The sequence below is a fragment of the Haliaeetus leucocephalus genome, unplaced genomic scaffold (genome assembly GCF_000737465.1).
Source record: "Haliaeetus leucocephalus isolate CR32 unplaced genomic scaffold, Haliaeetus_leucocephalus-4.0 Scaffold0, whole genome shotgun sequence".
Lineage (NCBI taxonomy): Eukaryota > Metazoa > Chordata > Aves > Accipitriformes > Accipitridae > Haliaeetus > Haliaeetus leucocephalus.
The window spans coordinates 1,945,294-1,971,834 of record NW_010972436.1 but is presented as its reverse complement, the minus strand read 5'-3'; the positions used below and the strand labels follow the sequence as shown (position 1 = coordinate 1,971,834).

Genomic DNA, 26,541 nt, shown 5'->3' with positions numbered 1-26,541 from the left:
CCTCCCATCCCACAGCTCTGCTGCCCCACACCCCCCCCCCGTGCCCCGGCTCACTCAGCCTTCTTGCTCTTGTGGTAGGAGCGACGCCAAGGGCTGCGCCAGGAACGGCGCTTGGCCAAAGTCTTGTCGGGCAGCAGGGCGGCCATGGAGCCCTCCAGCCGGTCCGGCTTTCCACAGAGGGCGTGCTCAGTGGAGCAGTAGTAGGAGCACTCCCCGTAGAAGCAGACGTTGCCCGCTGGCCGTGGGGACAAAGCAAAGGTTGACGAAGAGCGGGGAGGCAACGGGCTTGCTACCCCCATGCGGGGTGAGGCCGTGCTACCACCACCACCGCGGGTGAGGATGCTCCGTGCACCATGGCCACGTGCCACTGGCAAAGCAATGGCAAGGAAGGCCTGGAGGAGCAGAGCCCCTCGGGAGCTGGAGCTGTCCCCAAAGGAACGGTTTGCCCCGGTGCAAGGGGGAAGCGGGGCAGGAGCAGCCGGCTCCAGGTGAGTTCCGTGTTGGTGGCTGCCGGAGAGGATGGACGGCATGAAAGCTCACCTGGGGAGATGAAGAAAGTCTTGGCCAGTTTCTTGTCGGTGGTAATGTCACGGATCTCCTTCGTTATATTGACCAAACGGCCAGAAACTGGGGGGATTCGCCGGAAATCCAGGATCCTGAAACACAGAACCTGGAACCATTTTCTTGCTGACCCTGGCTGGTTTTCACAGCAAGTTATTAAAACCGCTGCGAGACGCAGGTATCCCTTGCAATGGGGAGGAAGAGGTGGGATGAAGGAGGGAGCACTTTCTCTGCAGCTTTGCTGTCACGAGAGGGCAGAGTTGGATGCAAAGCTTGCCCTCACCTGTCCAGGTGGAAGGCTGCAATCTCTGCGTTGTGCCGCTCAAAGTCCGAGAAGTAGAAGAAGTCGATGGGGGTCTCCTGGTCCCGGGTCTGCCTGGGAGGAGAGGCGAGGATTGGGGGTGATGGCCATGGATGGGGTCACCCCAAGCGTGGGCTTGGCTCCAAACCACCCCTCACCTTGTGTCCCTGGTGCCACTGGAGACACAGCCAGGCCCAGTCTCCTCCAGTTGCTCCCTGCTGGGTGGTGTGGCCCCAAACCCCCAGCCAGGCCGCCACGCACCCCCTGCTCCCAACCCAAGGGCTGGGAAGTCTTCATGGACTGAATGGTCCTCAGGGACCATCTTCTTCTTTCCACCACTGGAGGTCACTACCCCATCACAAGCTGCGCCCAGCCTGCCGCAAGCACCATCAAGGAAGGCGAGGGGAAGGGGACCACCCCGCTCGCCAAAATTTGGGGGGGGGGGGCCGAAGCGAGGCAGCGCACGAAGCATTTCTCCATTTCTCCCTCCGTGGTCTCCTCCGGCCACTCCTCACCACCTAACGGGACCACGCAGGTGGGCTATGGGGTTGTCCCCCCTGGCTCTACTCACTTCATGGGCTTGAAGAGGGCCTGCCCGTAATTCGGGAACGTCATGATGAGCTTGAGCTGGGTCCCGCCGGACTTCTGGACTGAAAGGGGGCACAGGGGGATGAGGGAGGTGGGCAGCAGGCAGCGGGGCAGGGGCGCGGGCAGGGGTGCAGGCAGGGAGGTGGTACCCGAGCTGATGATCCTCTGTGTGGCCAAGTCCCGGAGGAGGGTGGGCATCAGGGGGTCCCGGCGGGGGTACAGCTCGTAGCGGTTGATGCCGACGTGGAATTTGAGCCAGGTAGGGTAGGTGTCGTAGGCCGTCTTCCCTGTCGGGAGGAGCGTCTCGGCTTTACTGCTGCTGACCCTGCAGCCCGACAGCCACCGCCACCCCAACAACAATGACAGCGTTTAGTTGGGACGGGACGGATCCCGTGTCCCCAGGCCCTTCCTGGGAGCCGGCGCATGGAGGGTGAGGTGGGGGCAAAGCCCAGAGCAAGCCCTGGATGGTGGCAAAACGCCCTGCCCCGTGCACCCTCCTTGGGACTCCTGGCACCTGGGCAGATCCCACCCATGGCTGGTGGCTGGGAAGACCCACCAGCACAGCCGGAGGGGGCTCAGTGTCTTCCCCTGCATCCCCTGCAGAAGATCCCTGGGCTGATCCTGCTCCTCTCATCCGTGCCTTTATTTCCCTGCTGGAGCAGCTCGTCTCATTGTTTTTCCCCAAGGGATTAGCTCCTGGGAATACAGCTGGCTACAGCCACCCCCCCCAACACTCGCTGGGGACACACACGCATCCGTAAAACAAGGGTGGAGGAACTGGGGCTTCCCAGCCATCCCCAGCACCGACCTGAACTCTCACCCTCAAAGTCCAGTTCCCCTTGGATGGGTTTATCACCCACCCCTGGTTTCCCCAGGGAGATAAGTTTGGGTTAGCACTATCCCTGTCTCTGTGCCTCTTGCAAATCTGCAGTTTGCTGGCATTCAAGGGGGGCTCCTGGGCGTATCTGCCCCCACTTCTGCACCAGCACCCACCTGCACTGCAGTGGGCCAGTCTGGTCCAGGGCATCTATAACCCAAATTCACGTCTCTCTCTCTAGGAAAATGCAGACTGTGCCCCAATTTCATCAAACCAGACCCATCTCCCATGGTTATCTGTAGGTGAGGTAGTCCTCAGAGACAAGGCGAATGCCCATTTGCGGAAACCAGCTCTTAAACCAGCTTTTATTCTCTCCCAATTTTAGCAGCCACCATGTTTGGAAGGCGTGCTTTCCATAAGGGAGCTGCTACGTGTTATTGACGCTAAAGCTTTTAATATCTTCCCTCCTAATTAGAGGTTAGTAGTCCAGTGATAAAAATAGGCAGCCGGCAGCGGTGAGCTCACCATACGGCCAAGCCTAAAGAGGTCAGGCGATGTCCTGCGAAATGCAGGACGGGAATGGTCTCACGGTTAAAGGTAACCTACTTTGTGGGGTTTGCATCTCCAACATGTCAGAAGAGGGAGATAAAACCGGTTAGAAATCTGGAGTGGGGACTTCCTCAAATATATAGAGACCAAAGGCTAGAGTCTGCATTGGGGAAGAAAAGGAGACGAGGAGATGACCTAAAAGATACCCTACATAATACTATGAATAATTCAAGAGTCTCCTTTGGCGTCACCGTGTGCTACAGGCTCCCGGGTAGCAGCCCAGAAATTCTGAGTTAAGAGAGGACTTGAGGCACAAGAAGAGCGTGCTCAGCAACTGGGACGCTGGTTTACACAAGGAAACGACGGGTATTCTCCCTGCCGCTTGTCCCCTCAAACCCATGTATCCCCCCAAAACACGCCGGGCCTGAGCTCGCTCCTCACCATTCGTCACTCCCGCTGCTGCGCAGGCTGAATTTCTCCATGGGGTTGACGACAAACAGCTTGTCCTTCTCTGTCACCTCCGGCATGGGGATGTTGTACAGAGGATGCTCGAAGAGCGCTGCCAGCTTTGATCCCTCGGTCTGCCCCGCATTCCCTTCTCCGTGCTGGTGCCGGACCCCCGGCTTTCCATCCCTTGCTTGCGGCCTCGCTCCTTGCAGCTGGGAGCCTTTCTCCAAGGAGCCATTGCTGCCGCTGAAATCCTGAAGGAGTCGCAGGCTCAGCTTTTTGGGGCCAGCCAGCACGGGGTTGCCTGAAGGGACGCCTGAGGCTTTCGGTGCTTTTGCATCGCAGCCGCAGGGCCCATGGGCTGCGGGGAGAACCAAATCCATCGCCAGGTGTACCAGGAGGGTCAAGAGCAGGAGGAAGAGGAGGCTGACTTTAAATTTCCTTTGGAAAAGCGTTTGCAGCCGGCGCCGCATCCTTCCTCACCCGAGATGCTCAGCAAGGGGTGGGCACCCACCCGGGGCTAAAAGAGAGTCCGTGCGACCGCAGCCTCTGTGCAAAAACAGGAGCGAGGCGTCCCGGATTTAGAGCATCGCAGCAAAAGAGCAACCGGTGCGAGGGCAGAGTCGTAGGAAAGATCTGTCACCGCAGCACCTCACGGGGTGATGCCACTGGGCCAGGAGGTTGCGGCGGGGTTTATCAGCGCTGATAAGGGGCGAGTTGGTACCGCCAAGGTTAGCGTGAACGGGGCAAGTTCCAAATCAATAGCCGCAAGGCTGGCTCGGGGACAGCGATGGCTGCAGATAACCCCCCGCACCGTCCCGTCCCTCCGTGCCGTCACCCGCACGGGGCTGCAGAACATTTCTTGGTATACAGGGCATTAAAGCAGTTCTGCCCTTCTGCAGCACCCACCCTGCCCAGCACTACGCAGCCCCATTCCCCGTGTCCATCATATCCACACACTCGTAATCCAGGAGTTTTTCTCCTGCTGCTCAGCCACAGTAGTTTTATCACCCTTCCCCACCTATTCAAAATCACTTGTACTCGGCCCCCCTTTCAAAAAACACTCAAATTAGGTAAACTGCAGGGGATGCGGGTATCAGCATCACTGGGAGGGGAAAAGCTGGGCTGGCAGTGTTAAGGAAGGGCTGCCAGGCAGGTGAGGCTCACGGGCAGGGATGCTCCCAGGGCCTCTGAAGCAGGCAGGGGAGGGAGGCAGGCAGGAGCGGGGATGCTGCCTCTGGCATCGGGAGAGAGGGGCAGCAGGACCCTTCGAGCGCTGGGGAGGACTGGCAGCTTGCAGAAGGGAAGGGAAGCCCATTTTTACAAGAAATTCACTTTTCCAGTGACACCCAGGGACACAGAGCTGTGTTGGTGACTCGTAGGGAGGGAGCTTTGGATTTGTTAAGGGACAGAGAAGCATGGGATCACCCGCAACAAGCCTGGGGGCTTGGGTACAGAGTCCGGAGCGACGTTTTTCCTCTTTTCGATTTCCCAAAGGACGAAGAAGGCACGTGAAATCCCATACATCACACAGTCCTTCCTCACTGCATGATGTACCCGCAGCCAGCTTGGACATCCTCGCTCCAAGCCAGGGAGGGTACGACGAGCGGCGAGCAGGAGGGGGGTATGCTGGAGACCCCCCCTCCCTCTTCTGCTGCCATCCCTGCGCTACCCTCTTGCTCGCGCTGCTCTCTCCGCACCGTCCCATGCCAGGTCCGTCCCTGTCGGGCTCGGCCACCTCCCAGCCGGTGCGGCGAGAACGCGGTGTTCCCGGTGTTCTCGGCTCGTCGTGTCCCACGGTGCGACAGTTGCCTGGAAACCGCCTCCGGCTGACACCATCAGCCGCCCCAGATTCAGCCAGCCCTGCGTTCCCTTCCCCGCATCTTGTGCTAACAAGATGGCCGATGGGAGCCGGGGCGAAGGGGAGGAGGAGGAGGAGGAGGAGGAGGAGGAAGAGAGCTTTCCAAGCCGGCTGGCGAGCTCAAAGCCCTGCAGAAGGAGTCGGGCGGAGGGGAGCAGATGGCTTCCCCAGGGAAGGGAACACGGCGTCTTGCTCCAGGAGGTTTGCTGGATCCAGTCCGGACGTACGGTTTGGAATGAAGGCGCCTAGGAGGGGCTGTAGCTGGAACACGGGATCATTAGGTCATTGCTTAGCAAAACAAAAAAAAAAAACAAAAAAACCCCTCCAACAAAAACCATGTGCTAACCGCTCGCATCAAAAGAGCTGGGCTCGGCTCCCGAAGCAGGGCCACAGATTTCTTTATTCCAGAGCCAGCCCTGGGAGACTGAGGGGAGAGAACCCCCCCTTCTTCCAGTGCCGCAAACCAGCTCCAAACTGGACTGAGGGGATAGAGACCTCCCTCCCAAGCCCTAGAGCCAGGCGGGGACAGGGACCCTATGGGCTGAAGCCACCCTACTGACCAAGGGTCCCATCCCCGGGCTAGGGGATCTTGCAATCCTACTCCCGGCCCCGATTTAGCATCCCGTCAGAAAGTGGAGGCAGGGGGATTAGCTGGGGCGCTTGCCACCCTTAGTGCTTCAATGCCAGCATTAAATATTAACCGAAAGATTTTTCAGCGAGTCAGACACGAGCCTGCAGCAACGGGGAAGAGCCGGAGAGCTTCAAAGCCTGCCCCAGTCGCCTGACAGCATGTCGACATACCTTGTTGCCATGACATCATCGCAGGGAAGCGGTTCGCACCTCTTTCTTCCCATCTCCCCCCTCCTCCAGCTCTTCCTCCATCTTCCCAGCGCCTTCCCCACTTCCCAGCAGGTTCAAGTCACCCTTGGGGCAGAGGAGGAGTACATCCGAGGACATTTCCACTGCTGGCACCGAGTCAGGACTCCCTGGCAGCTGATAATGATGTTGCCCATCTCCCCTCCGCGGGGAGGGACGAAATCATGAAGCGCAGTTCTCTGAGCTGCTATCGCAGCTTTCCGGGACGAGCGGATAGAAAGGGTCATTTCGGCTGGCACCGATGCATCACCCTGCGTTTTTCATCTGCTTTTCTACATCTGATTCAGCCTGATGCTTTGATGGGTAATGGCAGCAATAGGCAGGGGGCAAGAAATGAGAGGGAGAGGAGAATGCAATAGCAAGCCACCTGTTGCCAACTTCCCCAGCTTTCTGCTGAAAATTTGCAAGGTAAAATCCTTCAGCAAGGGACTGCAGTTTTATAGTCAAAAGCAGATAGGCCCTAGAAGCTCCAAAGCATCAGTCACAGAGAGGTCTTTTTTGTGGGAAAACACAGCACAAGGGACCATCTCTGATCCATAAACTGTACTCGCCTGAAAATTACAGGCGTGCCCCAAAATGTGCCAGTTCCACAGCAAAAGGAGGGCAAAAGTCTTCTAACACACAGGGGCCAGCGCAGCATGGCTTAGCTGGCAACGGGTCTGAAAATTGAACACTTGCCTCAGAGCAGGGGCCTTGACATGCACAGCTGAATTTTGGGAAGCTGAGGTGTGCGCTTTCGTGTACAGTGCCGATGATGGGCACGCAAACCAGCAAAGACGGGTTGGCTTCTTTGTGGTAACTTCTTGTGGGAAAGCTGTTAGCCTTGGAAACAAAAATAGCCTGCCGCTCTCCTGTGAGCCACCTTGCACTTACCTTGGGGGAGTTACAGTGTGGGAGCTGACTTGCTGCAAATTCGCACCTAGCTCACCTCAATCTGTTTGCACGCCCGTGCTTCGAGAAGGCTGAGGAGCGGTCAGCGTTCGCTTATTGCCGATGCAGGTCACAGAGACATCAGCTTTGGTCAGCTGGTGGCCAAAGAGATAACAAACTGGCAGCAAGGCCGAAAGATTGTGTGCTGAGGTAAGCAGCTTCCTGTGATCATCTGCGGGTCACCACGACCCTGCAGAGATGCCCATGACCAGCGTGTCTGTGCATACGCACAGAGCAGTTAATTATTCATTAGTGTGAAAGAGGCACGATTAAAGTGGCTGTGGTATGTCTGAAGGGTATCATCGTGCTCCAATGCCGGGCATTCCAAAGACGCTGGTTTTACCTTTTCCTCTGAACCTAGAGGAGACAGAAAGTTGTGGAAGAGAAAATAATCTTTTCCACCTGCCAGCTGCAGGAAGTGCCAGTCAACAGTGCTATCCATCTTCACATAAAGGCAGCCAGCTGGAGCGAGACAGAGTAACCACACCAAGAGACAGCTCAAAGGATTTGGACTCTTCTACACTGCACAGTGATCCTGCTGCTGTGGTCCACCTCACATGGTACCGGCTACCTTATGATACCAGTTAAGTGTCCTCCCCCTGCCACCATTCCCTTCCACCTGATCGATAAGGAATTATGTGAGAGCATGTCAGGCCCAGCCAGCACAGATGGTCCAAATTTGAAATAATTTCTAGCTGTCTTCATATTACTCTAATTCCTGGCTTGTAGAAGAGCTCCTGACATGATGAAACAGAGGAAGGACATCTCTAGCATCACACCGAGGTTCACAGAAGGAACAAAAGGAATTGGAAGACCCTCCACCAGTTTGATCCACCACAGGCACTAATGCAGAAAGGTCCTTCGGAACTGAACTATGGGCTAGAGTGTGGCCTCTCATAAAAGACAAGGTGCCAATGGTACTGCTAGCGACATTCCGAGAAGGAAGTCTGAACATCAAGGAAGCCACAAATACGAGACCCTGAAGGTCAGAGCAGAGGCATGCTGGCTGGGCAGAGGACACGGTTACACTCCCTTGCTGCTACTGCTTAGACAGCGGTGTGGACTGAGGACTTTGGCCAGCAGCTCTGGGGGCCTGGCAACCTTCCTCAGCACCATGGCTTGCACTGGTGAAAGGAATTGAACAGGAGGGGTGACAGCATGTCTCTGGCACCGAGAAGTCACCCAGGAAATATGCGGGATGGAGACTCGTCACTGTCCTCCGCCTAAGCTACATCATTGCTTGCTTACTTCTATGTTTCCTGAACTACCTTTCCTTCTTGTCCTCCACTTTGGGATTTTCATTTTAGAACACACACAGAGAAGAACATTTTACTAAATTTTTATTGTAAAAACAGTTCCCCAGATTTATATAAATAAGCCATATACGTAACATACAATTACGTTCATTCCATCCTCCAACACTGACAGCTTTAAAAAAAAAATGAAACGGGCTAAAAGAACGCACGTCCAAAAAGACATTAGGTTTCCGATGACCAAGTGATATCTCACATGGAGCCTCCTTCGTCTACCAGCCTCCAAACAAGATGCTGAAAGTACACAGCACTTGCAACACCCCCAAGAACTGACAGGGAGGCATTTGAGCCTTATGAAGAGTTCTCACCCACTCTGCAGGCGTCGTCAGCCGCCTGTGTTTTCATGCTATCTCAGCGTGTGGTGGGTGAGAAAGGAGGGGGCAGTTTGCATAGCAACCTCCTACACCCAGACAGCTCAGCTGTTGTGCCCTCCCAAAAGAAGAGGGGAAGGGCAAGCCGAGTCTGCTTTCCCATGGCTAACACCTCCACGGGCAGCCCAAAGGGAGACCCTTGGCACTGCCAGTTCTGTTCGGACATCTTAGAAAGGGGAAGAAGGTATTCTCAGCATTCAGAGAGAGGAGAGTCAGGTGCTGGTCAGAGCCATACCACATGGTAGTGGGGATGGCAGAGAAGAGAGGACACAATGTGGAACAAATGGGAGCTAAAAAAACCCGTAGGGCTAGATAGCACCTTTTCTCTTTTGCTTCCCCCTCCTAGCACTGCTCTATGGCTCTGCAGTGTGTCGTGAGATTACCTATTCCCCACCTCCTTCCTGCTTCAGCTCAAACACCAAGGAAAGAGCCACAGACAGATGAGAAATCCCACGAGCAAGGACAGGACAGCTTAGCAAGTTTATACACACACACGCACCAAGTATATGTATCCCACGGAACTGTTACGTCAGTATGAAAAAAAAAATCTTGACGTTTAACTATTAAAAATAAAGCCCCACCTCCAGATTGTACAAAACCTGTCAAGAGAAGGAAGAAATCTCTTGTATGCAGCGAGTCTGGGACCCAGCCAGATGTCAGGAGCACTTCCAGACACACACGGCCAGGCTGCCACCAAAGAACATGTACAGCAGATTCTTCACCTCGTGAGTGATCTCAAAGCCAAAACCTTCCCCAATCACCACATGCCAGGAGGACCCAAATTTCTTGTCCATCATCTCTTTGATCATCTTGGCAGCGCTCTGGAGAATGTTAAGAAGGAAAGTGTAGGGTGAGACAGAGCAAGCAGTGAGGTTTTATGCAAACACCCCCCTAGTCATCTTCTCCCTTTAACAGACTACTCAAGCAATGGGCAACAGGTATAGCAGCTGCACGGCAGGAACTGGGAGCTCCCCAGAGCTACACCCAAGGGTAAAACAGGTATCTCTGTTTTCAGCAGCCTCTGACACAGCAGCTAGGAGAAATTAAAGAACTGCATCTAGCAATCACTTCTCTCATTCACACAGTCTGAAGCAAGAGTTCTGGTTTAGATGCTGATAGAGTTATGCTGGGTGCAGTGAGCATGAGAGGAGATTCAGGTCACTAAGCTGCGGCTATTTTTACAGGAGTCCATTTTTTTCTTTTTCCTCCAGCTAATTACCAAAACATTGAAACTAGGCTGACTTTTAAAAGGCTTGCTTCTCTCAGATCACACCCTGCTTGATCTAAAAAAGGAGAGAGGAAGATTTTGCAGTGACATGTGGTGTCTCAGGCAGGATGGGACAGAAGGAATCTCTGGCTTCGTAGCTTTACCTTGCTCCAACACAAAACTGCTCTGGCAACAAGCAGTCTGTGCCCTGCCCATAGAGCAAGGTGCGTTTTCCTTTATTATTAGTTCTCAAAGGAAAAGGCAACCTTTCCAAAGACCGTAACTTCTGCATCACCGCCCATTTATACAGTCTCATAATTTCATTCAGGAGAAAAAGGGAAATTCAGGAATTTCATTCAGGAAAGCCAAAAAGGAAGACTTAACAGACTGTACCTAAAGGTTCAAAGACTTTCATGTACTCATCCCCAAAACAAAAGTCTCTTCCCCACCTCAATGGGGACGGCCTTGCTCAATGCTGAAGAACAGACAGGAAGGGCCTGTCTCCACACAGTTCTGAACCAAGCCCTCAGGACACAGGGCATTTTACGACCAGAGTGGAAGCATGCCACAGGCAAGACAGGATCAGGAAGGAGGTAGGTTTGGGAGGCAGCATCACTACTAATCTCTGCTTCCTGAAGGAAAGCAAAGTGCTATTATGGATCTTGCTGACAAAGGGAACCGAATCGGAGATCCAGCCAAGCTCTTTGCCTTCTTCTACCCTTGCTCAGTGCAGAAAGAGAGTAATAGGATGTCAGGATCTGACACCACACTGTCCTGCACCCTTAGCCCTGCTCCTGCAGGTACCCTGAGCCACAGCAACTGAAGGCTGCCCATTTTGGGATTTGTCTAGTACCTCGTTGTTGGTGGCATATTTCTCACATGCTGTGACACACAGCTCCATGGCCTCTACACGCATCTCCTCCGGCATGTCTGTGTGCTGGAAAGAGCAAACAAACAAGAAGAACTAAGCAGAAAAATAAGAGCTAGGCACAAGACAACAGTAAGTAGCCCTTTCGCGCAGGCTATAGCAGGGACCTAGACTGCTGGGTGTGGGCAAAAGGCAGCTAGTCCCTGTTAATGCTTGCTTCAAGGTGGGAAGCATCACCAGCAACAGGGGCTTGTCCGTACGCCAAGCATTTCCACTGTTTCAGAGAACAGTAAATACGAAAATAGCTTACTGCATTGCAACTGACCCCTTTATTCCTTTGTCCCAGTCAATGCGGAGTGCTTCTCTACCTAACACTAAGACTAGCACTAAGGAAGCACAGTTTAAAGGAGGAGATAAACACACTTGTCAGTTTTTCTGTTATAAAATGAAGGGAAAGCACGTTACTACTGCTCCACCCACAGTCCTTAATTACTGCTATAAGTATAACAAAGAAGTCTAAATTACACAGCCTTTTCTTCCTCTTCTGCTATCTGGCTGGCTAGCAAGATCTTTAATACCAGCTCCTCTAGGAAAAAAAAGCAAGCTGCATCCAGAACACAAGAGAGGGCTCCAAAGCAGCACGTTCAGTCTATTAGACAGATCACTTTGCCCCAGGCTTCCCATGGCTGACGTGGGGAACAACAGTGCTAATACATGACAGAGGCCAAGGACAGGGAGAAAGCAGCAGCGATGACTGGGATCCTTCCACAGGACCATCAGTACACGCGTCCTCAGAGCAACTACTCAGTGGGAAAAATTCTAATGTGGAAGGTTGGTAAGAATGAAGGTAGAATTTTGTATCTGTAACATGCGTAATCCATGCCTTTTCTTACCCTAATCAGTGGAAAGCTGTGAAGTCTTTTATAATCAGCCTCCTCCTTTTTCCCCTCCCCGGTGTCTGCCATGGCCCTTCCACAGTGACCCCGGGAAGGGGCAGAGGGGCTGCCCGGAGCTCAGCAAGGTGCTGTAGTGCAGACAGCTCAGGCAGCTGAGAGGAACGCGGCTCTGTGAACACAGGCAGAGCAGCTTCAGCAGGAGGGGAAATGTCTCGGCCCAGAGGACACTGTTTAAACAACAAGAAACACAGGAAAGAGAAAGAAAGCTTCCAATTAAAATGGAAGGCAAATGAAACTATTACGAGAATATTGTCCCATATCAGTTACTTACTGCTTCTCAGTACCGTCTTCACATGCCACGCACTTAGAGAGTTATCTTACAGACCATTAATGCAAACAAATTTTAAAAATGTATCATTTTCCATAAACGACGCTTCCAGAGCCTTTCCCAGAAGCACCAATCGAGCTTGAGGGAAGAGCCGAGTCAGGGTACAGCTTCCAACAAGGGAGGGGAGAACAATACATCAGCCGCTATGTCTATTGATTAATTCCGAAAGGATTTTCCCAGAACGCTATTAACTGTGAGGGTTTCAAACTGCGCATGACAAGCGAAGGGTATGAGTATTTTAGGAACAGAATCAGTGTCCATGTCTGGACAGAAATATTTAACAGGAACATCTTGGTCTGGTTTGTGCACTTGCTCCTCATGTCCCCAAGTATTTGTCAGCTGGTGAGGACCATATGGGAAAACGCCGGACCATACCTCTGGGCCTAATGGCCAACCAGCCTCTAGTTGGGCAACGTAGAGGCACAGCACTGTCTGACTGGCAGATTCAAAATGTTTCACCGTGGTCTTCCCCCTGCTTCTCTTATCCAGAACAAAGCACCTTCCTCTCCTACCCAGGGGAAACAAGGTTGATCCCATATTAAAGGGAAAAACAAAACAAACACGGCATCAGGCAACACAGACCAAGTGTTTATGCCAAGCACGTAGAGTTGCTGGCTAAAGCACTAACTCTGACAGACTACCGGCTCTCACACAAGGGACCGTGGGACCAAGGCAGGCCACTGGGGCCTGCCCCACGGGCCGGTGGCTGTTTCCCCGGGGAGAAGCCACCGACAGACGGCTGCGTTGGTTAAAAAGACAGGGCAGGGAGATGGTCTGGGAGCAGCCCGCCAGCCGTGAGTCCGGAAAGACACACCACAACCCCGGCGGCGACCAGAGGTAGGGTGGGGGAACAGAGATCGGAACCACCGGGCACCGGCGGTGGTGGAAGACGGTCCGAGCGGGCCGCACACCCGAAGCGGCCCCCTCAGGCCGGCCCGCCGCCAGGGAGGGAAGGAAAGGAAGGGCAAGCAGGCTCGGGAAGACGGCCCTGAGCGGAGCAAGGGGGAACGGGACGAGGGGGCTCCGGCCGCCGCCTCACCTGCGCCGCCGCCGCGGCCCGCACCGCCGCCCCAGCGCCGGTTGCTAAGGAAGAGCCGTGCTTGTCATAGCAACCGGCTCAGGAACTCCCACCCACCTCGCCGTCCATTGGATGTAAGTGCGCAGCCTGGCGCTTCTGATTGGCGGACTGCCTTGTCGGCTACCTCCAGGGGGCTTAGGCGGGCGGTGGAGGTTAGGGTGGCCGCCGGGCGCCTGTTCTTCGCCGGTCTCCCCCGCCGCCAATCCCGGCCCTGAGTGACAGGAGAAGGGGTGGGTTTCGGCTGGGCAGGCTGCAGGGACGGGCTCTGAGCTGCAGCCAAACCGCTTTGTATGTGGAGACTCGGTATTTTTCTGGCTTAAAACCCTTTTGGGGCCTCATTCTACCTTTTGGGTTAAACAGCAAGGATAAATATTGAAGCAGTTTGGGGCAATTCAGGTGTTTTTTTTTTTTTTAGATGTGTTTTTATTGTATGGGAGAGGCAACCGCTCATGTTTGCATGTTGGTGCAACTGGAAAGAAGGAGAAAGTCTGTGAGGATGGGTCGTGAGTTTGCAAACAGCTCCTATAACGCTAGCCCCCATCCCCACTGAGTTCATTGACCCCCTCTGACCTTCCATGGCCTTTATATTTGTAATGTCTGTTTGCTTTGAGGTTTTCCTTGACTCTCGGCTCTCTGGGAAACCTGTGTTGTCTCTCCATCCTGCTAGCCAAACACTGATTGCCTTTAAAACAGGGCTTAAACAGTTTCCTGGGGGTCTACAATTGTATTCATCTGAAATTAATACAGGTGGAGAAGCAGCAAGCTCCAGGATAATACCGAGGGGAAAAACTTCTCCTGTGCAAAGCACTAGTTGCTGGGCATGATGCCTGGGTTTCCATCAGGGCCCTTCGCTTGTCTTGCAGGGTGGCTCATGGGCCTGATCTTTCATGAGTTCTTTTGGCTGGTGTATGTCTGAAATGTCCTCATTGCTGGCTGTCTGCTGAAAGAATAATTGCTTTCTAGCTCTCTGAGAAGGAAAAGAGTGGGGGAGGAACAAGCTGGGCACCCTCCTGCCCCTGCCAGCTTGTGAAGAAGTCCTTTTCCCTCACCATAATCTCCAAGCACCCCCTCTGCCCTATAACCATAGGGAAGACATCTTGTTGTCTCTTTTGCTGGTGTAACAGTCAATCAGACCTCCTGGTTGTCGTTTGCCTGACAAAGCAGTGGTGGAGGCAGCAGAGCTGGCTCTGGGCTCAGAAAGACAATGCTGCAGCGATCATTCATCTTTCCCTTTGCCTTCGCTGCTGGTGGTGACAGAAATGAAGCACTGCCTCCTGTCCCCTCGTTCTCCTACGGCTCCTACCTCCTGTGCTGATTTCTTCTCCTTTCAGCAAGCATCAGCCTCTTGCAACAGGGCAGGCACAGAGCTAAAATCTGTCAAGAGACAGATAAAAGCTGGGAGATCTTTTTTTTTTTTTTTTTTTTCAGAGGAGATAATTAGGAATAGAATCTGTGAGGAAGAAGATCTTTCCATCATCATTACTTTATCTCCAGGCAGCTACTCTAATCTCTCTGGGGACACAGCACTTTCAAGCATCATATTCTTGCTGTGGTTTTTTTAATGCTTTAATCCCTATGTAGTTCACCCACTTTTGCTACTAAGCAGCAAGTCGGCGCGAGCTGGTGTGTTTGTGTGCGTATGCCTCTGTTCGTGTGTGTGTGTGGAGGCGGGGGGAGCGCGCATGTGTATGTGATTCTGGGCTCAATTAAATGTACTTTGGTTTTGATCAATGTGTCCCCAGGGAGTGTTTCCCTTGGGAAGTGCTGGGACTGGTTGTAAGGATTATTCATCAGCAGCTCCTAGGTGAAAAGCTAAGGAAAAATGGCCAAACCCCCAACTGCAGAGGGCCCAAAGATAGGAACGCTGTGGTTTTTGTGATTGTGGTGGGTGGTGCAGCGGGGCTGCAAGGTAGAGATACTTCCTGAGGAAGCAGAGCATCCCGCTCGCCTGTCCCCATCCGCTATGGCTTAGCAAAATATGGGCAGTTCTTTTCTGGACCCTCAAGTGCAGGGTTTCCACGGGCTGCCTCTCTACAGCACCGCAAGCCGGTCAAAGCCTTGTTGGGCCAACACAGCAAACATGTGCCAGTCCCTTAGCTGCTAGTGCAGCGCAAAAGGCAGATACACGGCTGGCTTCACATCACCTGGTCTTTAGTTTCCATATTGAGTGACAAGGTGCCTGTCTGTAGGTGAAGACGAGTCCATAGCAAGGGTCTGATTTGCCCCTCTGGATCTGTAAGGAGCTGTAATTGTTGTTGTGCTCTGGCTGGTCCTTTCTTATCTGCCACTGATCACAGATGGAAACTGTTTCAGCCTTTTGCCTTTGGCAGCCATGGTGAAATGCGTTAAAACAAAGAAGTGCCGTTTGCCGCCTGATGTTAGATTGTGTTGTACTCCTTAGCTAAGAAACAGAAATGTAACCGCCGACTGCAAAATATAGAGATATATAATACACATACTGCCCCATGCTTGCTTTTAGCCATCTCCATTGTTGATGGTAGGAGGAGACCGGACAGCAGGCTGGCTCTTCATCAGGTGGAGGGCACCCACAGACTTTTCTTGGCTTCTTCTGGCCAGGTTTTGGGACTTCCCCATCGTCCCCGTGGGCACAGGCCCTGCTGTGGCCTCTCTCCTCTCTGCGATAAAGCAGGGGGGCTCGAGATTGCTGTCAGCCACAGCCCAGGGGCTAGGCACTGCTCCATGCTGCCTTGGGTAGTACCAGAGAGCCCAGGCTGGGGACTTGGGGCACACTGAAGTCCGCCCCATAGCTGCCCCAGGGTGGGTGAGATGGTTGCAGCTCTCTGGAGGCAGGAGGAGCTCTTAGGAGGCCCCGTGGAGATGCTGAAGCTGCGTTTCGCTGGGATCAGAGCCCCACTGTGTTGCGTTGAGCTGAGGGAAGGCAGAGATGGGGATGCTGGTGTGTGGGGAATGGGCGGCAGCCGAAAGCAGCCCAGCCCTCTGCTCCAGAGGAGAGAGCAACCCGCTTTAGGACAGCCGGATCCCCTGATCTGCTGGTCAAGGCAATGCTCCACGTGTGGTCCCATAGTTACTACCTCTAGTAACTGCTGCTGCCGCAGCACTAGCAGCCATGCGGGGGCCGTTCCCGTGCCAGATGCTCTGGAAGCACGGCGCGTTCCCCATGCAAGTGCTGCATGAGTCTTAATGAGCCTTCCTGGGGAGGGAGTGGAGGAGGCTCGCAGCAGGACGGAGAGGCGCAGGAAGGCAATTAAAGGCAGCCCCCCCATTGCTAGGGCAGCTCGGGTAATGGGGGCTTCGGAAGTGTCACCTCCGGGGGACAAAGCGTGGCCTGGCTTGACCTGGTTTGAAGGGACTGGGAGGTTGACATGCCGCAGGGAGCCGTGTCCCGTGAGCCCAAAGCTGAGGCTGCAGGTGTCGGGGAGCACAGGAGCTCCCCAAAGCCCACCCCGAGGTGGGGGTCCCAGGGCTGCCCCTGTTCCCGGGGAGGCAGAGCCTGCACAGTGGGTGGTGCCCTCCAGAAAGCCAGGCAAGGGCTGGAGAGGTTCAGGAATTGCAGCATTTTTCTTTTCAAACCCGATAATTAATAGCCATCAGGCCTGAAGGTTTCCCGTTGCCATGTTTGACCTGGTCTTTGCTGCAGGACAAAGCCCTTTGCAGGGGCGGAGGAGTGGGTTGAGTCCGGCTAAGCCCTTGGCCCGCAGAAAGCCTTGCAGCAGCGAGTCCTGCGGATTAGGAAGGGAAATGGCAGGCCCTTTCTTCCCCTTGAAGCCTGTTAATTGCCCCTTGGCGGAGAGATAGAGGAGACCATGCGGGGGGTATCTATCGCATCCGCCTGTCTCCCCTGCCATCTCCTCTCGTGCCAGCCCCTGCTGAACTGCCATAGCCCGACGGTGTCCCTGCCTCTTGGGTTTCCTCCATTTCCTTCCTTCTTCCCCCCCCCCGCCCCTCCCAATCTCAGGTATTCGGACACAACGCAGCATCCCAGCTGAGTGCACCTACCCCTTCTTTGCACCGTTGTTAAAATTTTCCTTCTTTAACCCCCCCTCCACCAAGGGTGACTGTTGTTCTGTGTCTCTTCTGCACGTGACGTGTTGTTTTCCAACTGGCTGCCCTTAGAGAGATGCAGGGCTTCTCCTGAGTGCTCCTGGTTAATTTAGAAGCAAGCAATATGTGTAAGTCATTGCAATTACTCCTTCCAGCCAGCAAAGCCATTGATTTGTTTTCTCCTCCACCTTTTAAGCCCTGTTGCAGGTTTGCAGCTGTTGAAAGGCTCAGCTTACCAAAAATAAATGGTCCTGTCTTGCTTTCCTCCTCCCTAGATGGGTGAGAAGCAGCCGCTGCTTCCTGCAGAGAGCCAGGGCAGGATGGAAATCAAATATTTATTCCTACTCTTGATTTTCTGTCTCCCAACGAGTTTCTAATCTCTCCGTAATGCCTTCGGTTCCTGAAGAGCCTTATACAGAGATGTTTGCTGTAAGCTTTTAAAATGCCTGGATAAATTATATCAAGTTTTCCCGCATCCCCCCCCTGGTCTGTCCAACTGGCTGTGAACCTCTGCAGGGAGAGGAGGTTGCCCCGCAGAAGCTGTGCTGCCAGGGTCCCCCCTTTCTCCCATCCCAGGAGTGACAGATCCACATGTCCCGGGGACACGGCTGGAGTCTGGATCGCACCGGCATCGTCTGGCGAGGAGGCGGAGGGCAGCACCGATGTCCCTGCCCAAGCGTGTCCCGGTGTCCCCTTTGTTTCTGCTTTTCTGAGCGGGGGTTACACAGATTTCGGTGTGGGATGGGTTTCCGGGCTCCGGAGGAGACGGGTTTTGTGCCAATAGCCTAGAGCAGTGGCCAGGCTGTTTCCATCCTTGTTCATCCTCCCGCATGTCTTCTGCCTTGGCTAGCAGCCCCGAAAGCCCCCCTCGCAGGGCTCCTGCAGTTTTAATAGAAGGGTCTTCTGGACCAGTTAGCCCCTCCCCCCCCCCATTTCACTTCCTAAGTCTGTGACCCCCAGCAATGGTTTTGGACATTTCCTCCTCTAAAAAGTGCTGTCCTTCCTAATTATGCTGCTGTTATTTGGGCGCAGGAGCAGAGGTCACCTGTTGAGCCCCCTCCTGTTAGTGATGTGGGGGTGAGCCTCCAGCTCAGCAAAGCCCTTAAGTGTATGCTCCAGCTGATGTACTCAAAGTTATTTTTTTCTTCAAAAAACTCTGAACTTTGAGGAGATGTGCCGAAAGACTGAAGGTGAGAGCCCCAGGCTTTGTTTTATAGTATTAAACACCCTCCAGAAGGAGAAGAGGGAGCTGGGGGGGACGGTCCTGGCTCAGCACACCAGCGATGGCAGGGCCCTGGGGAAAACCGGGTCCTCTGGCTTTATGCTCTGTTTTCCCCAAATATTGGTGAGGGTGTGACTTTCCTAGGAGGGACAGCACCCACTGAGGGGCAAAAGCATCGTGCAGACCTGGCCGGGGGTTGCTTGAGAACAGGCGGTTCCAAGAGCCATGTCGAGGGTGAATTGGCTTGTGCCTAGCTAGGTCAGGAGCTCATTACTAGTACTTAATTAGATTTATACCTGAGGTGAGCTCCTTGCCATCATGGTCTGACCTGGAGGCCGTGATTTCCCGCTGGTTTCTGCTTCCCCATTGTCATCAGCACGGGGGGTTCCTCCTCCATGGAGAGGTGCTTCCCCCAACCCCTTAGCAGCCACCTGTACCCCATGGAGCTTCATGATGGGGTAGATGGGGGATGCCCAAACCGTGGCACCACCCCCCAGCCCCGGGCGCAACGATACCCAGACCCTTGTGGTGGTATTTCTGTAATCGCAGCTGTGGGCCCGGCCGTCTCCCTCCAGGGATGCCACCCTGAGCATCCCAGGGAAGGACACCTCGGTTTGGGCCAGCCGGTCCCCTCAGCGACCTTGCACGCCCCGCAGGAGGCTCGAACAGAAAACGTCACGTTTATTGTTCACGATCAGCTTTACAAAAGAAACGTCCCAACATGTGCGCGCGTCAGGGGCCCCTTTCACGAACGTGCATTAGAGAAAGCGCGTGAGCGAGCGAGGAAGCGGGGGGGGGGGGCGGCTCGGTGGGGTGCACGAAGGTCATGGTGTTTCCCACTTGGCACGAGGGCTGCGCCCTGTCCCCGCCATGTCCCCCCCGGGTGGGCTGAGCTGCCCCACCACTGGTGGGGACCCTGAGGGGGGGTGATACTGGGTGGTGGGGCTGTCCCCCCTGCCCACTTCACACACACACACACACACCCCCGGGGGCAGGGGCAGCCGTCGCCAAAATCGCAAAGTGGGACTTGGGGTAGGGGGGGAGTGCTGGAAGCTGGACACTGCATTGAGCAACCATGAGACCCCCAAAATACACACCCCCCCTCCCGCAACACACACACACACACACACACACGTACGTATTGAGATGTTGGTGACCACGCAGCGTGGAAACAGCGTATTCTCAGGCACTCCACGGGGAAAATACCAGCCTACCCCATCGCCCTCCCAGTTCCAAGGCCAGTGGTGGCCCCGTCCCTGGCCAGGAGCAGCTCAAAGCAGGGGACCCAGGTGGAGGCAAGGGCAGCAACCCAATCCAGCGCCCAAAAGGCCAGGGGACAGATGGCAGGACTCCTCCAGCCACCATCATCCTCTGTCTCTTTTGTTTTCTTTCTTTTTCTTGGTTTTGCTCCCTTCGATGGCAGTGCTGTACTCCTTCCCCCTCGGCCAGGGCTGGAGGAGATGCTTTGCCCCTTCCTCCCCTGTTTCTTCGGTGGCCGACCGACCTCCCCCCAGTTTGGGTGGGGGGCCTGCTCTGCTTCCCTCTGCCTCAAAAGCCTGACTCCCCTCTGGCAGCCGGGCTCGAACAGGCAGGGGAAGGGGGACATGCTGCCCTGCCGACCCTCCGCCATCCTCCTTCAGCCCTCCCGGGGCTTCTCCTGCAGGGAGGCAGGAGAAGAGGGGATGGAGCCAGAGGGGAAGATGCTCCCGGCTGAGCCTTTGAGTTCATTTGGAGTACGGGCTCACAAAACCAGATAGCGGAGCACTAGAAATAACTAAGGAAAGAGGAAATAACTAAGGTAAGGGGATGTGCTCAGGGGATGCCCACACGCTGGCATCCCACCGAGGCTGGACCACGCTTGGGGCAGAGGGAGGGCTCCTTCCCACTCCCTGTTGGGGCTGGTAAGGCAGGGACCCTCGCCATACCAGAGATGCCTGCGGGTATGGCAAGGTCCTCCCAAAACAGAAGCGGGGCAAGGCGAGACCCAGGGGCAGCCGTGCCGGGAGAGGGGGGACAAGCCGTGCCACTGGCACAGGAGCAAGAGGGAGGCTGCCGGGGCCCCCCCCATCCCTCCCAGGACGCCGGTGTGGGGGGCTTGAGCATCGCCCTGGTGTGATGGCGAGGCTCGGCGGTCTGGGAGGGGAGAAGGGGGCTTCCCTGTTTCGGGGCTGCCACCAGGCTCCTTGGCACTGGGCAGGGGGTGAGGGGATGCTCATGCCTTCCTCCCTTCCTCGCAGGCGGCAAAGCCCCCCTTGCTGGCACCCCCGAAGACCTCCACCGCCTGGTCGTCCCACTGGATCACGTTGCCTTGGAGGTGGGAGGTGCAGTTGGCCAAGCCCAGGATCTCCGCTGGCGCCAGCATGTGGTCCCACACGCCGAACTGCGCCAGCTCCCCCACAAAGGCCTGCGTGGCATCAAAGCGGCCGCCCAGCGTGTCCTGGGAAAGAGCGGGAGAGGGGATGGGACAGGAGAAGGAACACGCATCCAGTGGGCAAACAGGACAAGAGGGAGAAGGAGAAGTTTGGGGAGAAGCAGAGCGAGATGCCCAAAGGCAAGGATGGGAGGGGATGGATGCGTGGTGGAAGACAAGGCGGGGAGCAAATGGAGGACAGAGGGGTAGGGAGAGGGAAGAGGAGAAGAAAATGAACGCGCGTGGCCGCACGGATGTCAGATGAGCAGGCAGGAGATCCCCTCGCCCAAGCTGCCAACACGCCACGCTGAGCGCTCCTGCCCACACCACCCTCGCCCCATTTCGGCTTCGCGCCGGAGCGATGCGAACTGGCGGTTTTTGGTGCCAGGCTGGCACGTACCTGCTCCTGGCCCAGGATGATGACGCCCTGGGGCTTGATGGCATGCCAGGAGGCCAGGTTCTCGCCGGCGGCCCGCTGCTCGCCGTCCTGGTACGCTGACCACTTGCCGTCCCGGGTGGTCCACGCCACGCAGACGTGGTGCCAGGCCTTGTCCTTCAGGCTCAGCGGCAGCTGGGCAACCTTCGTGAGAGGAGCAAGAGCCCGGTGCTCGGTGGGAGTGCTGGGAGACCCCGGTGTCCCCCCAGCCCCTCGCAGGGCAAGCGCTGCACCCCCACGGTGGCGGCACCCCAAATTCTAGACATCCTGATGCGCTGCTTCTCCCTCTCAACCCCCTCCCCAGTGAGCCATCCTCCCCATCCTTCTCATCCTCCTGCATTCCCCCTCCACCCCAGGCCCCTTCCTCCCAGGTCCCCCACACTGGTACCCCCAGGAGCATCATTTCCCCAGGGGGGTTGAAGCAGGGGAGATGAGGGCAGGGGCTTCCCTCCCATCCCCCCTGCCGCTGGGCTGACCTTGTCATTGATGAGCAGCTCCAGGGGGTTGGTGCCCCACTCCAGCAGCACGATCTCATTCGCTTGGCTTGGGACAGAGTAGGAGAAAGGGGTGCCGAGCCCCGCCAGGGCCTTAGACTTCAGCCACATGCAGATGGTGAAGGCGTAGAGCTCCGGCAGGCTCTTCTTCATGCGGGCGTACATGTAGTTGTTCTGCACCGGGATGGTCACCTTGAAGGCATCAGGAGGGCTGTAGCCTGGCGGTCCTGCGTGCCGAGGTTGGGGAGGAGAGCAGAGGGTCAGCACCCATCATTGGGATGAGGGTAGCTTGTCCCGGTACCCCCCCTGTGTCACCTCCATCCCCGTCGGGCAGGACTTACCATGCTCCAGCTCCTTCACCCGGTTCTGGAGGGAGTTCAGCTCCTTCTCGATGTCGTGCTGCTGCTGGCTGCGGTCGGTGCTGGCAGCCTGGCGCTCCTTCTGCAGGGTCAGGATCTTGGAGAGGAGCTGCTCCTCCAGCTGCTCCATCTTGGTGTGGAGGGCATCGCGGGCGAGCGCTGGGGCGGTGGGCGACGAGCCATTGGTGCGGGCTGGCAGCTCCTGCTGCACTCAGCGGCAGCCGCAACAGGGGAAGAAAGGAGGGAGAAAAGAGAAAATTCAGCGTGGTGTCACCATTAGAGGTTAAATAAGGACATGCCCAGCCCGCACCGCCACAGGGAGCGCTGGGACCACAACCCCGCATCTGCAGCAGGGTCTACCCCAAGAGGCTCCAGCTGACTTTGTACCTCCCCTCTCAGATCCCCCATTGAGTTCGTTACTGTGAAACGAAGCTTGGCTGCTCCTAATGACTTTCTGCTGCTTCAGAGACAGAGCAAGGATTAGATGCATGGGCCCTCAGGCCATCCCTTGGCTCTGCTCCCACAGGCAGCCTCCCACGAGGAGGGGACAACACGGGAAGGAGCTTGGAGTTCCCCTTCCCCACCACACGTGAGGCTGCTTTGCCACGGCCAGCACGTTAACGGGGCTGTAATCCTCTTAGCCCAGCTCAGACGGCATGCGGGGGTGCGTGCACTCATGCCAGGTCAGGCAGGTAGCTCTCCATAAGCATTAGCCAGCCTCTCCTGGGCCATCGGGATGCCACAGAGAAGTGGGGCCAGCGGTAGGTCCTCCGGTCCTCAAGACGTGACGCATCACTTGAAGATATTGAGCACGTCTTGTCCCATCAGGGTTAAAACCCACACCAAAATTCTTCCCTTGGCTGATCCAAAACCGGGCACCTGGCAAGGATGCTCCCAGCCACTACTGCACCCTGCAAAGACCCCAGATCCCACCTTGCTGGGAGACCCCATCCTGGCTGGAAGAAAACCAGGCTGGAAGGGAGAAGGTGGCCCTTTGCCATGTTCCTGGGGTTTCTCCATAAATAGCAGCCCTCTCCCTTCTCCACATCCTTGGGACATTACGCTCTCTGCCATGGGCTTGGAAAGATGGTGACCACCTTTTCCACACCGCCAGACCTTCCTGAAGGTGCCAGAGCAGCCGTGATGGCCTCTGCCAGAAAAAGGTGGGACACGGAGTGATGCCATCCCTACTGATCTGGACAGGCCCCCCCCAGCCTTGGAGCTGGCCTGGAGGAGGTCACCACACTCATCTATGGTTGTGGCTTCCAGCTTTTTCTTCTTCCCTATATCCCGCTTTTGCAGGATGGACAGGACCTAATGATCACATGCACAAAGATGAAGTGGGGGGATGCCCACTGCTGTCACCCCCAGATCTTTGCTATCCATCATGAACAACAGAGGGAAGGGGAAGGCTGGAGGACAGCTGGGTTTGGCCGGGCAGGATGCAACCTTGGTGGATGGGAACAGCAGGGAGAAGGTAGCAGGGAGAGGGAGAGCAGGAAAATGGTGTTGGTGTGAGCACAAACGGCCCCACACCAGGCAGCAACATACTCAGGCTGCAAATAAGAGGGAGGGTGCAATGCCCCGGTGTCTGGAAGAGCCTCCAGCGGGGTCTGCTGGGGCAAACCCACAGGTTTTGCAAGAAAAAACAATGCAGAGAACCAAAATCAAGCAAGAAAAGAAAGGTTGTACAGGGGACATCTGCCAGCCTTGACCAAACGCCAGCTCTCACTGCCAGCTTGCTCCGGCAGTGCCGGGATGCTCTCGCGGAGAGCAAAACCTCTCTGGGAAGGGAAAAGCGGCCAGCAAAGGGCATCCTACCTTTGGTCTCCATAAAACAGGGAGGGATTTAGCCGATGGGGAAGGGGCTTTAGCCATTTTTTTGGGGGGGGAGGAGGGTTGGACTTGGGGACCCACTGGTGCAGCTGGCTGAAAGGCAGGGGAGGGATGGCGGGAGGGAAGGAAAGGTTAATTCTCATCCTCCTGGCAGGGATAATTCCCACCCAGGGCTGCCCACGCTCGTATCCAAGCGGAGCCGGCTGTGTTGGTGGGGGCAGCACAGGTGGGATGGGGGTCGCCTTCGCCTCTTCGTCCGCATCCCGCGGGCTCCAAGAGCTTTTCTCATCCCTTCAGGCCGCCTGGCTGTGGCGGAGGCTGGCACGCTCCTGTCTGCCGCACGCTTTTGATTGCTCGAGCTGCGGGTTTGGAGCCTACGTCCCTGCTTTCATGCACGGCTCCATCTGTTAATGACGAAAAAAGAAAAGGCTGGGAGCTTTTGTCGCTCTCGCTAGCCCCCGATAGCCTGCCCTACATTATTCAGTAGTGACTGAGCGCTTTTTTTTTTTCCTCCCCCTTCCTCCTGCTTTTCTCCTTGCTGCTATTTTCTTCCCTCTGTAACTTTTCTCCCTATAGGTTTTTCATTTCTCTGGCTTCGGACCGTCTCCTCCTGATGATCCCCTCCACGCACGCACACGCTGTCTCTTCCCTTTTCCTCAATTCCTTCCGCTTTCCTGCATTTTTCCCCCCTCCATCTCTCTCTCCAGCTCTCCCCGGCCCCTCCAGCCCAGCAGCCGGGGCACCAGCAGCCGGACCCACACAGCCAGCTGAACCACCGCCGAACCCGTCTTCCTCCTGGCAAGGGATGCAGCCAGTACCCTCACCCGACAGAGTTTGGGGGCCACCCCATCATCCCAGGAGCATCCCAGCAGACACCATCCCCATCCCCACAACCAGACAGGAGACTGGACCTCCCCATCCCACCCCACCGCAGCTGGGACGTGCCGGGTGGTCCGTCCAATGCCAAGCTGGGCTGCATCCCGTAACCATCCTCCTCATCTCCGAGCTGCCGCTTGAGCATCTTTCTCCCAAATCAAATTATTTGCCAAATTATTAATGCTAGCTGTGCAGCTGTTATCTACCAGCGACCTTTGGGGAGGGGAGAAGGGGGGGAAGCGCCTTCTCCCCGGCTGTTCGGCAGGCACCCGGCTTCCCATCTGCTGCCGCGCAGGCAGCAGGGGAGTGGGCAGCGGGTGCGGGGGAGGCTCGCTTGATGCTTTTTGGCCATTGGAGCCAGCAAAAAAAAAAGATTGAAAGATGCCAGGTAATATTAATCATGTTAAATGTCAGCGGCTGGCAGGGGGGTGGGAAGGGGGAGGCGAGGGGCCATGGGGGCCACGTCGGCACGCGCTCGCTCGGGTTGTAGCCCTCGGTCGGCAAATGCACTTTGATTTATGTAAGGAGATCAGAGCCTCATTCACTAATGCACCGGCAAATCTGGGCCCCGCTGCTCCCCCTCGGCTGCCGGCATGCGAGCGCCCACCTTAGCTGCTGAGCCGGGGCGGGCAGGACTGCGGGATGATGCCGACAGGAGGACGTCCCGGCACATCCCGGGGGTCATGATGCTGAGCTGGGTGTGCACACACAGCGGCTCCATCCCCTTCCCCGGACCCACGAATCCTCCCCGCATTGGCTCACATCATCGGGATGGCACACCCTCCGTGCCAGCGTTTTTGGGACCCTGCCACCTTTTTGGACCCAGGCAGGAGCTTGGGGGTCATTAAACTCCAGGAGGGACCACCCGAGGTAGAGGACAAGCAGGGATGCATCGGCCTTGCCCTCCTCCTCGCAAGAGGAGAGCTCACCGCTGCTCCCATCCCCCTCGAACCTTGCTTGGGGCTGTCATGATCTGGGGGTCTCCATCTCCGCTCTGCTGGAGATGGAAGGGAGGCAGTCAGCTCGCTTCCATTCCCATGTCCACACCCAAGGGTCTCCTGCCAGCAGCCAGGCCACCAGCCACGATGGCACAGCCAGGCCGGCACGGCCGCACACCGGCTGAGGAGCAAACAGGCTGTTACAGCCTTGCTGAGGTCAGGTCCATCAGGCTGTCCCCCCCCACACACCCGCTCGGCTCCCCTCTGAGGGACGATGGGGACAAGGAGGGCATCTGCACCCCGGCACAGCCCATGGGGCTGAGGCGATTCCCTCCCCCCCCTCCAAAACCGCTCCGTTTCCATTTACGGCACTAATTAAAAGCGTGGAAAAGCAGCATCTGGGCCCCCCAGCTCTGCGTGCCAAGATGCACCCGAGCATACGGACATGAGCACGTGCGGAAAGCGGGGGACACACACCCCCCCCGCCCTGAAACCGGGAGGAAAAAGCTCAGCCAGGCTGCTGCACACAAGGAAAAGATGAGCGATGCCTTGGGGGGGGTCGGAGGAGGTAAAGGAAGATGTCCCCGTGTGAACACCATGCCGGTGCTTGCCCGTCCCCATCAAAACAATGAAGGGCAAAGAGCGAGCCCACGGGGGCCCTCCCTGTGTCCCCCCCCGCCACCATGCTGCCACAACTAAGAATGAAATGACTTAATAGGTTTTTCGGCACATTGATAAATCTTGTTATGCCTTACAGCTGGGGCAGAGAGCATCCAGATTAGATCAGCGATCTTCTGCCAGCCCCCTCCCCGCAATCCCAGCTCCAGAGCCTCCAGCAGTAATCCCTGCCGGCAAACCCGCTGCCCCTTGGGAGATGCCCTGGGATGCAGCCTTCC

The 26,541-nt window shown here is 56.1% G+C and overlaps 3 protein-coding genes across 3 annotated transcripts in view; all 3 read right to left on the bottom strand.

Annotated features, from left to right (window-relative positions):
• Positions 1–3,736, bottom strand: part of LOC104828617 (extracellular serine/threonine protein kinase FAM20C-like) — a 5,177-nt gene extending 1,441 nt beyond the window's left edge. Inside the window, exons 1-6 of the mRNA XM_010562393.1 lie at positions 3,258–3,736; positions 1,600–1,775; positions 1,434–1,512; positions 845–937; positions 541–656; positions 55–235 (exon numbers count right to left, since the gene is read on the bottom strand). Of these exons, the coding sequence (XP_010560695.1) occupies positions 55–235; positions 541–656; positions 845–937; positions 1,434–1,512; positions 1,600–1,775; positions 3,258–3,736 (1,124 nt within the window). The remainder of the gene's footprint in view (positions 1–54; positions 236–540; positions 657–844; positions 938–1,433; positions 1,513–1,599; positions 1,776–3,257) is intronic.
• A 4,518-nt stretch (positions 3,737–8,254) lies between these two features.
• DNAL4 (dynein, axonemal, light chain 4) lies at positions 8,255–13,032 on the bottom strand. Its single transcript, XM_010566276.1, has 4 exons — positions 13,013–13,032; positions 11,583–11,812; positions 10,675–10,758; positions 8,255–9,435 (listed from the first exon to the last, which is right to left on the bottom strand). The coding sequence occupies exons 2-4, from the start codon at positions 11,652–11,654 to the stop codon at positions 9,271–9,273; spliced, it is 321 nt and encodes a 106-aa protein (XP_010564578.1). The 5' UTR covers positions 11,655–11,812; positions 13,013–13,032; the 3' UTR covers positions 8,255–9,270.
• Positions 13,033–20,508: 7,476 nt separating this feature from the next.
• NPTXR (neuronal pentraxin receptor) overlaps positions 20,509–26,541 on the bottom strand; it is a 9,015-nt gene continuing 2,982 nt past the window's right edge. Inside the window, exons 3-6 of the mRNA XM_010562380.1 lie at positions 21,969–22,200; positions 21,619–21,854; positions 21,107–21,286; positions 20,509–20,733 (exon numbers count right to left, since the gene is read on the bottom strand). Of these exons, the coding sequence (XP_010560682.1) occupies positions 20,509–20,733; positions 21,107–21,286; positions 21,619–21,854; positions 21,969–22,200 (873 nt within the window). The remainder of the gene's footprint in view (positions 20,734–21,106; positions 21,287–21,618; positions 21,855–21,968; positions 22,201–26,541) is intronic.

Coding starts and splice junctions, on each gene's coding strand:
- DNAL4 (XM_010566276.1), bottom strand. CDS start 11,654: ATGGCAGACACCGGGGAGGGGAAAAAGGAGGAGGCTGATTATAAAAGA. Junction 10,759..11,582: donor ACAGCTTTCCACTGATTAGG/GTAAGAAAAGGC, acceptor TGCTCTTTCCAG/CACACAGACATGCCGGAGGA. Junction 9,436..10,674: donor AATATGCCACCAACAACGAG/GTACTAGACAAA, acceptor AACATTCTCCAG/AGCGCTGCCAAGATGATCAA.